Genomic DNA, 15,352 nt, shown 5'->3' with positions numbered 1-15,352 from the left:
GGTTGATCCCAATCCACTTGATTGTTAAAGTCTTCTGCAGCGGCCACTTTTTAAATACATTTATCATCAATTGTCATGATCTTTCTGAGTTCATGAACATCCTGCCAGACTATTGGCTACAACACATGAATCATTACACAATCACACATCTGGCTATTTTTCATTCTAGGCAAAATGTACTACCAGGTGTACCGCCCAAAGTTCTGCCCACTTTGAAGCTTTTTCTTCAACAAAATCTTTCAGAGATGTCCTGGAATTAGTCACTTGTCAGTAGTGCTTGCATAACATATAGAATCATATGTAAGCCAAGCCCTTGGCTTCTCTTCTTCTGACAGCTAATCATATGGTACACCCCATGAGGCTATAGACAGAAGAAAATAGAGCGGGAGTAGGGACTGTGGGCATCTGGACAACTTCTTCACATAACTTGCTTATTATGATAATTAACTGATCATGTCAACCTGAGTAAGAAACATCCAACTAACTTGGATCTGCACAGCTTTGGGTGTAGTTGACAGGAATTACTGAGGACTGAAGATTTAAACTGGGTTTAAGTGGTACCAAGCAATAGGCTTGTAGCCCAAAGTAATAAAAAGGAAACAAAGAAGGAAGGATCGCTGTTGTTTTTTTGGAGGAGCTCAAGTCTTCACCTTCAACTTGGATGTTGTCTCCTGGCTGCTAGCACAAACTCTTCAGACTTCCATTACAGACCCTTGGCATCCTGATACTGATCCATGTGGGACACTACAGTAGCTCCAGACCTCTGACCTATTTTGGGTCCTTCCAATATTCACCATAAGATATCCCTTTTGCACTCTTCCACACCTGAGTCTGCAGACAGCCATTTAATCCTGTCTTGTAGATCCTCGCATATTTATATATCTTGTATTAAATTTGTTTCTCTCATAAGCACTGACTGATGCAGATTTTGGTACCAGTAGTGGCTCTGGAAAAAAAATTGTAAAGATGAGATTCTTTAATGGCTTTAGGGGTTCTTGGAGATGGTTCTCTCATTTGATGAAATTTTAAAATGTCATGGTCTCTCTTGATAATGTGGGGAATACTGATAGCGTTTGGTGTGAACTTTTCTAACTAATATGCAATGTAGATACATTAGATTATCTTAATTCACCACTTGTGAGATGTAAGGAATTTAGCAACTCCATGTATGATACTTTTGAATATTTTTGTAGAGTGGGTAAAATTAAGCTGGCTGGTTACTTTTAGCATCTCTGGGACCAACTATGATGGAAAATAATGTGCTCAAAAGATGCATAGGAAATCTAAAGCCTTCTAAGAATGGAGACACATTAATAAAGGAAATTAAGGTGATCATATATTCAACTTCTCAGCTCCAGACACGCATAAGTAATCTAAAATTTTCTAAGTGTGTTCTGAAAAAGAATCTCTTCTCCTTTAGCTTCAGGGTTGAGATTTCAGAAACCTTAACATATTTTTTCATAGTTCAATTGGCTGAAATACAGCATAAATATAATTCTCAGTCTTAGTAGATTTCAGAAGTAAAGGTGAAGGCACTAATTTGGAAAGAATTGCATTGAGAATTGGGATGGAGATGTTTGGGAGGATACTGATGAAGCTGTGGATGTTGAGCTCCTAGACTCTAGTGAGATTATTTTGCTACAGCAAGAGATTTCCCCACCCAAATCCTCACTCTCCCTGTGGTGTTTTCTTCTCCTGGTATTCATGAGGAAATTCACCCAATGTTGACAAAGCACAGTAATGCCGATATCACTCAGGAGCCACCCTCACTACCCACTTTTTGCCTCTAGGCCTATAACGAGGCTCAAATCACAGAAGACGCCTAAGGTAGAGGTACATAGTGTGACCCATGAGGCAGCCTGCTTGTTATTCTCCCAAATAACTTCTTGAGTTTTCTCTTATAAGCAGAGACATGATGACCAAGTTTAGAAATGGATTTTACATGTGTGGGACAATGCTGACAAAAATATACACTTTGATCAGACTGCATTTGTCAATATATGCCCATTAATTAGATATTCTGAATTCAATGTTGCATCTGGAATAAAAAATGGTGTTAATAGTTTATTAGGCTGCTTGGCAGAAGAATGGATCAATAAATGTCCCACTATACGTGAGTTAGAGATAGCTGATATTCCATGGTTTATTGTTGATGGAGGGAGTGAAAGGCTGAGGGAAATGCAAATTATATAGTGGATTTCTCATGTTAAACACTAGGAAGATCAAGAAAATATATCCTTCACTAACACTTTGAAAAACAGATTTGTGAAGAAAGCACTGGCATCCCTGAATTGCCCTATCATTGCTCTTTTCTGTATGCCAGACCTTAGAGTGGGGACTGTACCTACTCAATTGGGAAATTTAAGGGCAATGAGTTTAAATGGAACCCAGAGTGGCAGGGGTCAAATGGCAGCACCTAGTTGTCAAAGGCAAGGAGCATTCACTTACTGTAATAGACAGAAAAAGCAGAACAGTGATCAGAATAATTTGACACATGTACACCTATCATTGATATGCTACAATGTTTCCAAAAGTAAAATAGACAGGAAGCCTATTAAATTTGTACTGGATTTATATAATGAAAAATATATAAAAGCAGATGAACCCAAACATACTTCTTTTTTTCTCATTGAGTTTATTGGTACATTTTAGGTATAAAGTGCAGTTACATTCATCATTGGGATCTTGTACCTTTACATGACAGGTCTTGGTGCTCATTTTTTTCCCCATACCCTTGCCCTCCCTTCACCCCCTCCTCCCTTCCTTATTTACAAAAACTTATTTTTCCATTTTCTCATATTTTTTCTCTTCCCTTATTTCCTTTCCCCTACCCTTCCCACTTTCCCTACACCTTCAGCCCTTTTCTTCCTATTTCACATTGTCAATTACATCATTTGGATCTTATTTACACTTTTAGTTTTTCACACCAGAAAAACTATTTGATATTTACACATGTGTATCCTATTTATTTCACTTAAGAATATGGCCTCAATATGCATCCATTTTCCTATGAATGACTCTAGTTTCTCATTCTTTATGGCTGAGTAGTATTCCATTTTATAGAAAAAACACATCTTCTTTATCCAGTATCCAACTGATAGGCAATTGGGCTGTTTCCAAGTTTTAGCTATTACAAACTGTGCTGTTATAAACATGGGTGAGCATATATCACTGTGGTATGATTCTTTTAATTCTTTTGGAAAGATACCCAGGAGAGGGATAGCTGGGTCAAATGGAACCTCTACTCCTAGTTCTTTGAGGTATCTCCATATTGATTTCCATAGTTGTTGCACCAGTCTGCACTTCCACCAACAATGGAGAAGGGTTCCTTTCACTGCACAACCCCACCAGTATTTGTTAATGGTTACTTTCTTGATAGCAGCCATTCTTCCTTGGGTAAGGTGGTATCTCAGTGTTGTTTTCACCTGCATCTCTCGAATGACCAGTAATGTTGAACATTTTTGCATTTATTTACTTGCTGCTTTTACTTCTTGGTCTGAGAAATGCCTGTTCATTTTAGATGCCAATGAGTCTTTATATTTTGGGGGCCTGATTTTTTTGAGTTCTTTATATATTCTAGATAATGCTCCTTTGTCTGAGGAGCAGCTGGTAAAAAATTTTTCAAACATTGTAGGTTGTCTCTTAGCTCAGTTGTTGGTTTCTTTTGCAGTGCAAACCTTTTTAATAAGATGAGATCCCAGTTGATAATTCTTTGTGCTAGTTCCCATGCTACTGAGGATTTGTTCATGAGGTCTTTTCCTATGCCAATGTCTTTGAGGGTTCTGCCTAACTTATCTTCCAGCAAATGTAGTATCTCTTTTTTAATATTTAGATCTTTAATCCACTTGGATTTTAGTTTAGTGCATGGTGAAAGATAAGGGTCCAGTTTTAATCTTGGCAGGTTGAAATCCAGTTTTTCCAACACCATTTATTAAAGAGGCTATCTTTCCTCCAGTGAGGATGGTTATGATTGGCTCCTTTGTCAAAGATGAGGTAGTGAAGTACATCTGTAGTTGTTTCTATATCTTCCAATTTATTCCACTGATCCTCAGGTCTTTTGCTTTGCCAGTACCAAGGTGTTTTTATGACCTTGTAGTATAGTTTCATCCTGGGAATTGTTATACCCCTTGCCAAGTCTCTGTTGCCTAGAATGGCTTTTGCTATTCTAGGTCTCTTCTGGTTCCAAATGAATTTTTGTTATCTTTTCTAGTCCTGTGAAATATAGTGTTGGAAGTTCAATCAGCATGGCACTGAATCTGTATAGCAGTTTGGTAGTATGGCTATTTTCACTATGCTGATACTTCCTACCCAGAAGCAGGGGATATCTTTCCATATTCTTATAACCTCTTTGATCTCTTTTTTCAGAGTGCTGTAGTTTTCAGTGTAGAGGTCTTTTGCTTTTTTTGTTAGGTTGATTCCTAGATACTTCATTTTTTTGGATGCTATTGTGAAAGGAATTTCTCTCTCAGTGAGTCTGTTATTTGTGTACAGGAAGTCTATTGATTTTTGAGTCTTGAACTTGTTTCCAGCTACTCTGCTCAAAGTATCAATTAAGTCTAGAAGTCTTTGGTGGAATTTTTTGGGTCTTCAGTGTAGAGTATCATATCATCAGCAAAATAATGACAGTTTTACTGCTTCCTTTCCTATCTTTATTGCTTTGATTTCTTTCTCTTGTCTAATTGCTGTGCCTAATGCAAAAACATACTTCCAATCATAATAACAGTGAACCATGATTCCTCAGTCAGTTTCCAGATTTGAGCTAGTTTATAGATCCTGAATCCCTTGAATGAAGTGGAAGCCAGCTCTTCTTGAGGAACAACTCCAGTTTACTACCAAAATTTTATATAGACAATCTTTTTCCCATCCCCAACAGGTTCTACGGCCTTTTTCCAGGGCTACTGTACATTGGGGAAAGGGAAATGATTCAACATTTCATGGTCTATTGAACAGTAGTTTTGAACTGATTCCAGGGCATCCAAAATGTCATTATGGCCCTCCAGTAAGAGTAAGGGCCTATGGAGGTTAGGTTATTATAGACGTTTTAGCAGAGTTCTCACTCACAGAGTGTCCAGTAGGTCCTTGAATCCATGCTTTATTAGTGCCACTATCAAGGACTTGAAGGAAGCAGGGGTCATGTTTCCCACCACCTCACCATTTAATTCTCCCATTTAGCCTGTGAAGAACACTGGTCGGTCTTGCAGAATGATGCTGGATTATCACAAACTGAATCAAATGGTAACTTTGATTCTACCTGCTATACAAAAAGTAGCTTTCTTGCTAGAGCAGATTAACACATCTGGTATTTGTTATGCAGCTATTCATTTGGCAAATTACTTCTTCTCCAAGCCTATCCATAAGGTCCATCAGCAATAACTGATTTTCCAGTGGCAATGTAAGCAATATACCATCACTGTTATATAAACTCTCCATCCCTGTAACCCAACTTAGTTCACAAGGATCTTGATCACCTTTCTCTCCCACAAGTTATCACCCTGCTCCATTACAATGATGATATTATGCTGATTGGACCAAGTCAGTAGGGGGTAGCAACCACTCTGGACTTGTAAAACATTTGAGAGCCAGAGAATGGGAAATAAACCCAACTAAAATTCAAGGTACTTGTAACTTACTGAAATTTCTGAGTCCAGTGGTGTAGGACATGCAGAAATATCCCTTCTAAGGTAAAAGATAAGTTGTTGCATCTGGCTCCCCATACGAGCATAAAAAAGCATGATGCCTAGTGGGTGGGCCTATTTGGATTTTTAAAACAACACATTCCTCCCTTAGATATTTTACCCAGGCCCATTTACTGAATGACTCAGAAAGCTGCTGATTTTGAGTGGGGCTGAGAACAAGAAAAGGCTCTGCAACAGGTTCAGGTGCTGTTCAGGCTACTGTGCCATTGGAGCCATATGATCCAGCAGATCCCATGGTACTTGAAGTGTCAGTGGCAAGTGTAGATTCTGTTTGGTGTCTCTGGTAAGCCCCAATAGGTGAATCACAGTGGAGGCCTTTAGAATTTTGGAGCAAGTCTCTGCCATCACCTGCAGGTTTTGATCTGCTACTGGGACCTAGTGGAAACTGAATTTTTGATTATGGCACACCGAGTTACCATCATTTTCTTCTTTTAAATGCTAATTAATAACAGGAGCAGGGTAAGGTTGCACATATCTGTAATTCTAGCATTCTGGGTACATGGGGCAGAAATTCAAGCCTAGCCTGCACAAGTTAGCTACTTAGACCCTGTCTCAAAAACAATTTTAAAGGTCTAAGGATGTAGATAATGAAGACCATGGGTTCAGTTTCCAGTACAAACAATAAGAAATTTGGGGCCAGGGGCTTAACTCAGTGGTTCTGCTGCCTGTCTTGCAAGCACAAGTTCCTTAATTTGATCCCCAGTACAAAAACAGAAAAAGAAAAGGTTATAAACTCCATGAGGAAAAAATTTTAGTATAAAATTTTCCCTACCTTCTGAAAGGCAATTCAGAAAGAAGTCAGTTGTTGTGCCTATGCTTCCTCTCTGAGTTGTGTTCACTGTAAAAGCACAGCAGGAAATCTGTGCATTCAAACATTCTGACCTCCAATTTTAAGTTCTTGATCTATTACCTAAATGTACCAACATTTCAACAATGGATCATTTTCCCTTTAGCTAAATTCTTGCATTTCAATGGTATTTGTCCCAATGTAGTCTGCCCTCACTATCTGTTCCTTAGCAATAACAAAATTGTTGGCCCAAATAGAACTGAGATTTTTAAAAATTTCCTGCAGCTCAATCAGTAATTCTAATAAAATTATAAATTAGAACTCACTGCAAGCTCTTAAACATTGTCTCATCCATTATAGATTTCTTATAAATTGAAAACAAACTATGAAAATGCCAGAAACCCTTTCAAATGCTGCTTCATAAGGGACAAAAAGCTATGGTTCCCTTCTTCCCCAACACCCCGGAACAGTTTCTCCCTTCTCATTGCTAGCCTATTTTCTTATAACTCAGCAAGGAACAGGCAAGGTATTTGTTGGTAAAGATGTTGAGGAGCCAAGACACTCATGCAAGCTGAGTCTAATTACCCTTTCTCTAACTGGATATCTTAATTGTTTCAATAGCACAGAAATTCATCTATGCTCTAGTTGTTCCCAAGGTCCAGTCTCCTGAATTATCACCCATCACCTTTTAATGTCCATAGGCTGAGAATATTGGAGTGCATTTCCTGGCTGAAGTAGTAGAAGCATTCATAATTTATTATCATAGAAGTGGTTTGATAAAAGCCTGTGGAATTATAGGGAGAGTATAGAGCCCTGGGTCAGGAGTCCTGGTGTATGTTAGCCAAGATGGTGACCTTGGACAAATCTTTTCGCTCTCTTTGTCTCAATTTTCTTATATGTGAAATGGGATTATGGTGAGGTTTGAAAGATATTTGCCAAATTACTTTGAAGATCAGATTGTTGTAATTCTATAACATGTTTAATTTAAACAGATAGCTAACCGTGTGTAAACCTTTGAAACCATGTTGACATAGTGTGAGATAAGGATAGAGGAACTTTATTGTGGCAAAAGAGAGAAACATTAGTTTTTTTTTTTTTTTATTGAGTTTATTGGTACATTTAGGGATACAGTACAGTTACATTCATTGTTGGGATCATGTACCTTTACATGGCAAGTCTTGATTCTCATTTTTTTCCCCTTACCTCTGCCCTCCCTTCACCCCCTCCTCCCCTCCCCATCTACAAACACTTTATTTTCATCTTTTCATTCTCTCACATTTTTTTCTTTTCCCTTTTTGTTCTTCCCCTACGTATCACACCTTCCCTACATCTTTAGCTCCTTTCCTCCCATTTCTAAATGTCAGTAATCTTATTAGAATCTTATGCATTGTTGCAGAATATTCACACCAGGGAAACTATTCGGTATTTACACATGTGGGACTTATTTATTTCACTTAGGAGTATATCTTCAATATGTATCCATTTTCCTATGAATGAATCTATTCTCTCGCTCTTTATGGCTGAGTAATATTCCATTTTATAGAAAAACCACAACTTCTTTATCCAGTTTCCAACGGATGGGCAAATAGGTTGTTTCCAAGATTTAGCTATTACAAACTGTGCCGCTATAAACATGGGTGCACATACTTCTCTGTGATATGATTCTTTCAGTTCTCTTGGAAAGATACCCAACAGAGGGATGGCTGGGTCAAATGGAACCTCCAGTCCAAGCTCTTTGAGGTATCTCCATATTGATTTCCATAGTGGTTGCACTAGTCTGCACTCCCACCAACAATAACAAATGTTGGCGGGGTTGCGGGGAGAAAGGAACCCTCCTCCATTGTTGGTGAGAAACATTAGTTTTAAAGACTATTCTTAAACTGTTTCTCACACATCTTCAAACACACCTTCCATTTCCCCCTACAGTAGTATGATCACATTTGCAAAGCACTTTATGTTCACCAAGGATCCCATTTTACTTTTGGTCTCCATATTTTCTTTATACCCATTCCATTCATTAATCTGCAGGTAACTTAGCCCAAACTCATCCCAGGCTTTTGCTTTCTAATTTACTGTGTAGCATTGACAAAGCCATTTTTTTCTAAATTGATTTTCTTCTTTGTAAAAGAGGATGAATCTCCTTGCTCCCCTACATCGTGCTTGTGATAATAAAAGAATTAATTATACATATAGCTATCAGCATAGTAGATCTGGATATACATGTCAGATGCTTTCTTATGCTTCTTCTTTTCACTAATCTCTTACAGGACATGGTAGGATCCAGCTCTTGGTTCTGGATCCACAGCTATGGAGACCAACCAACACAGTACTGTTAAAATGCCACCTAGTGTTATTATAAGATCAGGACATTTAATACTACCAGAAAAAAAAAAAGGTTAGGCTAGATAATTTCCTGGGTCTGAGAGTTATTGTGTCTTGGATCCAAAGAAGAGAAAGGACTCAATTCCTTTTTTGGAGGACATTCAAAGTGTGTGAACATATACAATGACCTGTGAGTCATATTCCATACACTTTTCTTGAGTTCCTACTATAAAATGCCAAGTCCTGCACTTAGCACCATCATGGGGATGATCTCATTAATTCTTCACAACAGTCTTTTTTGGATGGAGCTCACTAGTTCCATGTTTTCATATGAGGAAACTGAGTTTCACAAAAATTGAAGTGCCATCAGATAGAACTCTGACTCATCTTTACTTTGGAGTGAGTCAAACTCCTTTGTGAAAAGCCTAGCTCTCTGGGCCTATTTATCCTTTTGAAGTAAGCAAGATGCTCTGGTCTCCTGCAGTCATTCTCAACTTTGCTTTCAGTATCACCTCCCTAAGATATTCTCTATCTTTACCACTCCTGCGTTTTTAAAATTATTTTATTTTATGAGGTAGGGTTATAGCTGGGTTGTAGTATGTACATTTAACATAAATGAGGGCTTGGTTCAATCCTCAGCTCACCAAAATTATTTTAATATAATTCTACATTACTTAAAACATAGAAAAATGTAGGGAAATTTTGGGAACAGGCAGGGAAAGATAAGGGTCTTAATGAGGTTTCTGGCAAATCCTGACTGGAAAGAGTTAAACTCCTGATAGAAAGAGAGCAGTTAAGACAAGGAGGGGGAACTAACAATCAGCCTGACTTGCTTTGGTGCCAGGGCCTCTATTCACTTCTCTCCATCTCCAGTTAAGTACAAGGAAAGAAAGTGGGGAGGGAGTTATATTATAGAAAATTCACTTATTGTATAAAATATATGCTTACATCTAAACACACAGACTGACAGACAGACACACACACACACACACACACATATATAATTATACTCTCACCATGTTACTAGACTAAAATGTACATGTTCCTCTATACTAATTGCTAACTCAGGCTTGAATATAAGGTTCTGCTATAAATCTCAGAGACACTACCTGACAAAATAAAAGGACCTTACCCAATAAAGTCAGTGGCCATTTCAGGATCTTGGGGTCTAAAATAACCAATCAAGTTATAACAACTCCCCAAGGGGAGAGTCCCTTTCTTGCCATGTAATAAAAAGGGCTAAGAAAAAAGACCCTCCAGCACCAGCTCTCTGCTCCCTACTTTACATTGACAAGATAGCTGTCGCTTTCTTCATTTCTCTTCTCTTTTCAATAAAATGATTTTGTTTCTCCTAAACTTACATCTTTAATTTGTTACTAGTATAATGTTACAAACCCCAGATAAAACCTAGATTCACTCCAGACATGACATAAAAGCTTAATTCTTATTGGATGTGTGTGAACATAGGATTAAATCCAAATTCTTTAGTTTGACATTGAAGTATTTCATAGTAAGTATATCTCCAACGTATCTTTTTTAGATGCATCTCCCACTTCCTTTTCTCACCTCCACATACTATGCAAGAGCTTATGCCCCAGACACCCTGACCCACTTGTCTTTTTCTTGCCCTGTGAGCTATATAGGAATTGCGCTATACGGAGCACCTATGTGTTGTATGGAACGCCTATTCTCCTCTATGATCTGGAAAATTCTTAGCTATCTTTTGAGCACTATCTACATATTCTCAGCCCACGTTATACCTTATCTATTCCTATATTATATTTCACTGCGCTGTGCTTAATGGGTTACTTTTCTGCTTCTCAAAGGCAAGGACTTGCTTTTATTTTGTCTCTTCCAGTGTCTCCCTCAGTAGTTCTTTCGTTGACTGGAAAATTCTAAGCTCAATATCGTAAAAAATATTTTATTTTAGTAGTGCATATCAGTAACTGTTGAATGGGTGGGCAGTTGGAAGGAAAGTGGTCTCTCCCTCTTTCAACTCTAATTTCCCCAGTTTTTGCAGCAGTTTCCTTCTTCCCTCCTCTTTCCCACTTTCATTCTAAAAAGCAATTCGTCCTCAGGCATCAGCTAGAACACTAGACAGCTCAGAGGCTAATGCCCCAGCATCGTTTCTCTTCAGACTCAAGGCTTTGAGTAACTAGTGATTTCTGGTAACTTTTCGCGGGGTAGGTAGGCATAAGGGCCCCCAGAGGGGAATGAAAAGGATATGTCTCTCGTCTTTCCAGTTACCTTCGGGAAAAAAAATCCCCCATTTTCCCTCATATAGGGCTGAGGATATCCACATTCTCTTGCACTCCTCACAACCTTTGATAAATTGATTTAAAGTACGCTGCAGGAAGAAAAACAGGCATGTCTCGCTTAGCCTTATGGGAGTTGTAGTCCTATAGGACGGCAGGCTGCCAGGCTAGCCCTGGAGGTGCGGACTACATCTCCCAGGCCTTCTCTAAGTCTCTACCGCACAGACTCAGAGCCCCAAGCTGGGAGGTGGCTACATTGTATCTTTTGTATCCCTTGGCTAGTGTATTTGTACATTGCTCCTGACAAGAAATTGAGGGCGAAAAGCATGGCAGATGAGCAAGAAATCATGTGCAAATTGGAAAGCATTAAAGAGATCAGGTAAGTAGCAGGTGGTAGCACACTCCATTCCTCCTCGAGTCTCCCAAAATCCCTCGCTGAGGGAGAAGGCTGTTACCTATCTATTGTTGAGCTAAGTTGCGGAGGGGAGCAGGAAAGGGGCTGCTTCATCACAGTCTCTTAGGTTAGTTTTGGATTGCGGAAAGCTACAGACAAAACTGAGAGGAGGGAGGAAAAGAGGGAAGGAGGAAGAAAGAGACAGCGAGAGCGGTTTTGATAGATTTGGCCGAGAAAGAGCAGGCAGAGGGACTGGTCCCAATAAACTGGGAGTCAGGGTCGGGATTTACAGATGCATTTTTTAAAAAGTACTTGTTAATTCCAGCTGCCCTAGCACCTTGCTCTTTAGGAGTCGAAGAACCCCGTGTGTGTGTGTGTGTGTGTGTGTGTGTGTGTGTCCAACTCCGGTTCAACCTCGGGACGAAGCTCAGGAAAACCTTTTCAGAGCCGAGTCTATTGGATCCCGGCTGCCAGTAGCTGCAGGGCGGGGTCTGCAAAGGAATCCCAGTGAACACAAGGTAGAAGGATGTCAGGGGCTCGGTTTCTTTTTATCCACTTGCCATTTTCATCTGGTCGCATTTGGTGTGGGTGGGGTGAAAGGGGAATGGAACCTATGGAGACTAAGGATACTAGTAGCTGCATTGATGGTGAGTTCGATACAGCAGCTCTGAAGAGCTGAAGATGAAGGTCAGGCTGGCAGAGTGGGAGTTGCCAGTCTGCCACACTACCCTCAGAGCAGCTTTGGCGACGCATTGATGTCTTTGCTCAGAGTACAGTGGCCCCTGACAGATCTGATTAGGTAGGCAGGCCTTTCTTCACCTATTCTACTCCACCTGGGTCCCTGCTCCCACTTTCTTTCTGAGAATGGCCTGCATCAGGCTGTCTCTCTTTCTTTGCAATGTTCTTCAGAAACCCGAGAGGGAAAGGTGGAAGATATCAAACGTGTCTGTTTAGTAAGTAAGACCATAAGATTTAACCATAACACATTTGACAGATTTAACCCCTGGAGTGCCTGAGCGCACATGGTGTGGTGGGGAAGCACCTACATTTCTTCCTCTGAAGGGGTTGTTTTTCCTTCTGTAGGAGAGGAAAAGGAAGATAATTGTCATTAATTGATCTTCCGGTGATCTACCCACACTTATTTCTGCAATAGCCCTTTAACTTTCCTATTCCTCCTTTACAGTTTGGGAAAGTGGAGGCTCAGAGTATTTGAATAAGTTTCCCAGAGCCACACAATTCGAACATGCCACATTTTTTACAGGAAACTAGTCTATCTACTTAAAGAGATCCTATCCTTCCCACCCTCTCCCATAAAAGAGCTGGAGATGTATATGTGTATGTGTATATGGGAGGTAGGGTAGATCATGATGCAGTTTTTTTTTCCTACAAAAACATTAAGAGATAGAGAGTGAGACATCTTGCTGCAGGAGAATGTCATAGAAATGCCAATAATATGAAGCTTAGGCCTGTAAGTCTGCTACTCCTATTGGGTTTTAAAGGAAGCCTATCATATTCCCAGAAAAAAAAATTTAAAACTGTGGCAGCAAGGAATTTCAAACCCATTGAAAATATACCTCTCCCAATGGAAAACACCTGGGGAATGAAACCTCTGCCTTTACAAGTGGTAACCAGGAGTTTCTACCCTAACTGGCTTGGATGGCATCAGTAGGGGTTTAGAAAGAAGGGTGAATACCCATGCCTAACCAGCAGCAATAAAGACATGCCACCTTGAATATCAAGAGAGACCCGATAGACAAACTGGACTTCTGCCCACTTCCAACTAGGAGAGAATCAGAGGAGGTCTGCTAAAACAAAAGATTTAAATAAGATCCAGTCTCCAACTTTTAGTGAAAAAGTAAACATTTGCCATACGAAGATATCAACGTGAATGAAAAGAGAAAACATATAGATGCTAATACTGAGATGGCAGAGATATTAGAATTATCTGACAAGGGCTTTGAAATACTCATAATAAAAATTCTTCAATGAGCAATTAAAACACACGAAGCAAATGACAAAAGAGAAAATCACGTCAAGTAAGTAAAAAGTCTCAACAACAGCAACAACAAAATTTTTTAAAAGCCATGAAATTTTTATAACTGAAAAGTAAACTACCTTCCTAAAAACTCAAAAGATTGTCTCAATAGCAAGGTGATAAAGACAAATAAAAATCAGTGGTTTACTTTGAGACTATTACAAAAACTTTAACATTCATGCCAACAGATTCCCAGGATAAGGAGGAGAAGAATGCAAAAGAACTTGAAGAAATAATGGCTAAAACTCCACAAATTCCATGAAAGGCACTTTACAGATTAATGAAGGGGAGAAAGCACCAACAGAATCAACAAAAAGAAGTCCATATTATGAGTAGAATGAAAGAGAAATAGAATCTTGAAGGAAAGGCAACCAAAGAGAAACAAAACCTAACCAATCCCTACAAAAGAGAAATATTAGAATGACAGATTTCTCCTCAGAAAACTACAAAACTCTAGCAGGAAGTAGGACATTTTTCAAGTGCTAAAAGAAAACAACTGTCAATCTAGAATTCTATGTTCAGTAATAATATCCTTCAAGATTGAAGGGATAATCAAGATCATCTCAGATGAAGGAGAACTAAGAATTTATCAGTGGATCCACTCTGAAAGAATGATGAAATAAGTTCTTAGAAAAGACAAAAAAATTGAACCTTGGAAAATAAGGAAAGAATGATCTCAGTAAGCACAAACATCTATAAATATGGTAGATTTTCCCTTTCCTTTTAAGGTTTATTAATTATGTTGGATGAGTGAAAAAAAATTGTAAGATCTAATGTAATCTCAATGTATATAGAGGAAATATGACATTTTTCATATAGTGGAGTGTAAAGGAATGTAAGAGGGAGGGAATATTTCTATTTATATAAGGACAGATAAAGACATAGCAGAAGTAGAGATAAGAAGAGAACAAAATAAGAGGTCAACAGTAACTGAAGAAAGAAATTAATATTTGTTGAGCACCTACTAATTTATAACCTCTTGGCTTTCTTAATATTTACTCTTCCCAATGGTAATCTATAGTTGGAATTACTATACACATTTTTCAGATAAGGACACAGATTCAGACAGGTTAGACAACTTATCCATGATGACAAAGCTAGGAAAAAAATAATACACCTTCCTGTTCACATGTATTTCAGTACATGTGTACATGTATTTCGATATCACCAAGTGCCCCTACAAATGTTGATGATATGATTGACCATTATTCATAGTTTTTTGACTACTCTAAATTATAATTGTTATCATAAAGATCTTAAAATTATATTACAAGTAGAGTTACAAATTTAATGTTCTTGGGGCTGAAGTAGCAATGATGATAGCATCATCACCTCATGAAGCCAAGCTAATGGCCTACACACACCTGGAGTGAGGCCTAGAAACATACATTCATACCCAGCTCTCACAAACATCACCAGTAAGATTTGCAGTGGGAAAAGACCCAGGTTTGGATTCTCATCATAGCCCATTCCCTCCTGACTTTGAACATGTGTCCAGCCCAACCCCAAGCACACTTCAACATTGTGCTTCAGACCTCAGCCTCCAAATCCCACTCTATTTCTTTGTTGTATTCTGTGGGCTTTAAAGTGGTGGTGAAGCAACATGTTGGTTTGTGGAAGAACAGAGAAAATAATGGGAAAAAGAAGTTAGGGAGTTAGAAAACAGGGGAAAGGGAGGAGAGCAATAATGGAACCAAGAAAGTAAATATAGCCACGGTAACAAGAAAATTACCAACAAATATAAGAAGTTGTCGTAACTCAGGGAAGGGTTGATTTCAGTGTGTATAGGGGGTCTTTTTTATTAGTACATGTTTGCAGTTCATGTACTTTACAATTGTCTTGGAGAGTGGTTATATATATATG

The 15,352-nt window shown here is 38.8% G+C and overlaps 1 protein-coding gene across 3 annotated transcripts in view; it reads left to right on the top strand.

The window, feature by feature from the left end:
* The first annotated feature begins 11,290 nt into the window (after window positions 1-11,290).
* The window catches only part of Zc4h2 (zinc finger C4H2-type containing), a 28,179-nt gene continuing 24,117 nt past the window's right edge, over window positions 11,291-15,352 (top strand). For all 3 annotated transcript variants that reach the window (XM_010632208.2, XM_010632206.2, XM_010632207.2), the window contains exon 1: window positions 11,291-11,439. In XM_010632208.2, coding sequence (XP_010630510.1) covers window positions 11,387-11,439 — 53 coding nt within the window. In that variant the 5' untranslated portion in view covers window positions 11,291-11,386. The remainder of the gene's footprint in view (window positions 11,440-15,352) is intronic.

This window comes from Fukomys damarensis, unplaced genomic scaffold (genome assembly GCF_012274545.1).
Source record: "Fukomys damarensis isolate Sample0158 unplaced genomic scaffold, DMR_v1.0_HiC HiC_scaffold_39, whole genome shotgun sequence".
Taxonomy (NCBI): Eukaryota; Metazoa; Chordata; class Mammalia; order Rodentia; family Bathyergidae; genus Fukomys; species Fukomys damarensis.
The sequence above is the reverse complement of the archived record's forward strand: the minus strand, read 5'-3'. Positions and strand labels throughout refer to the sequence as shown.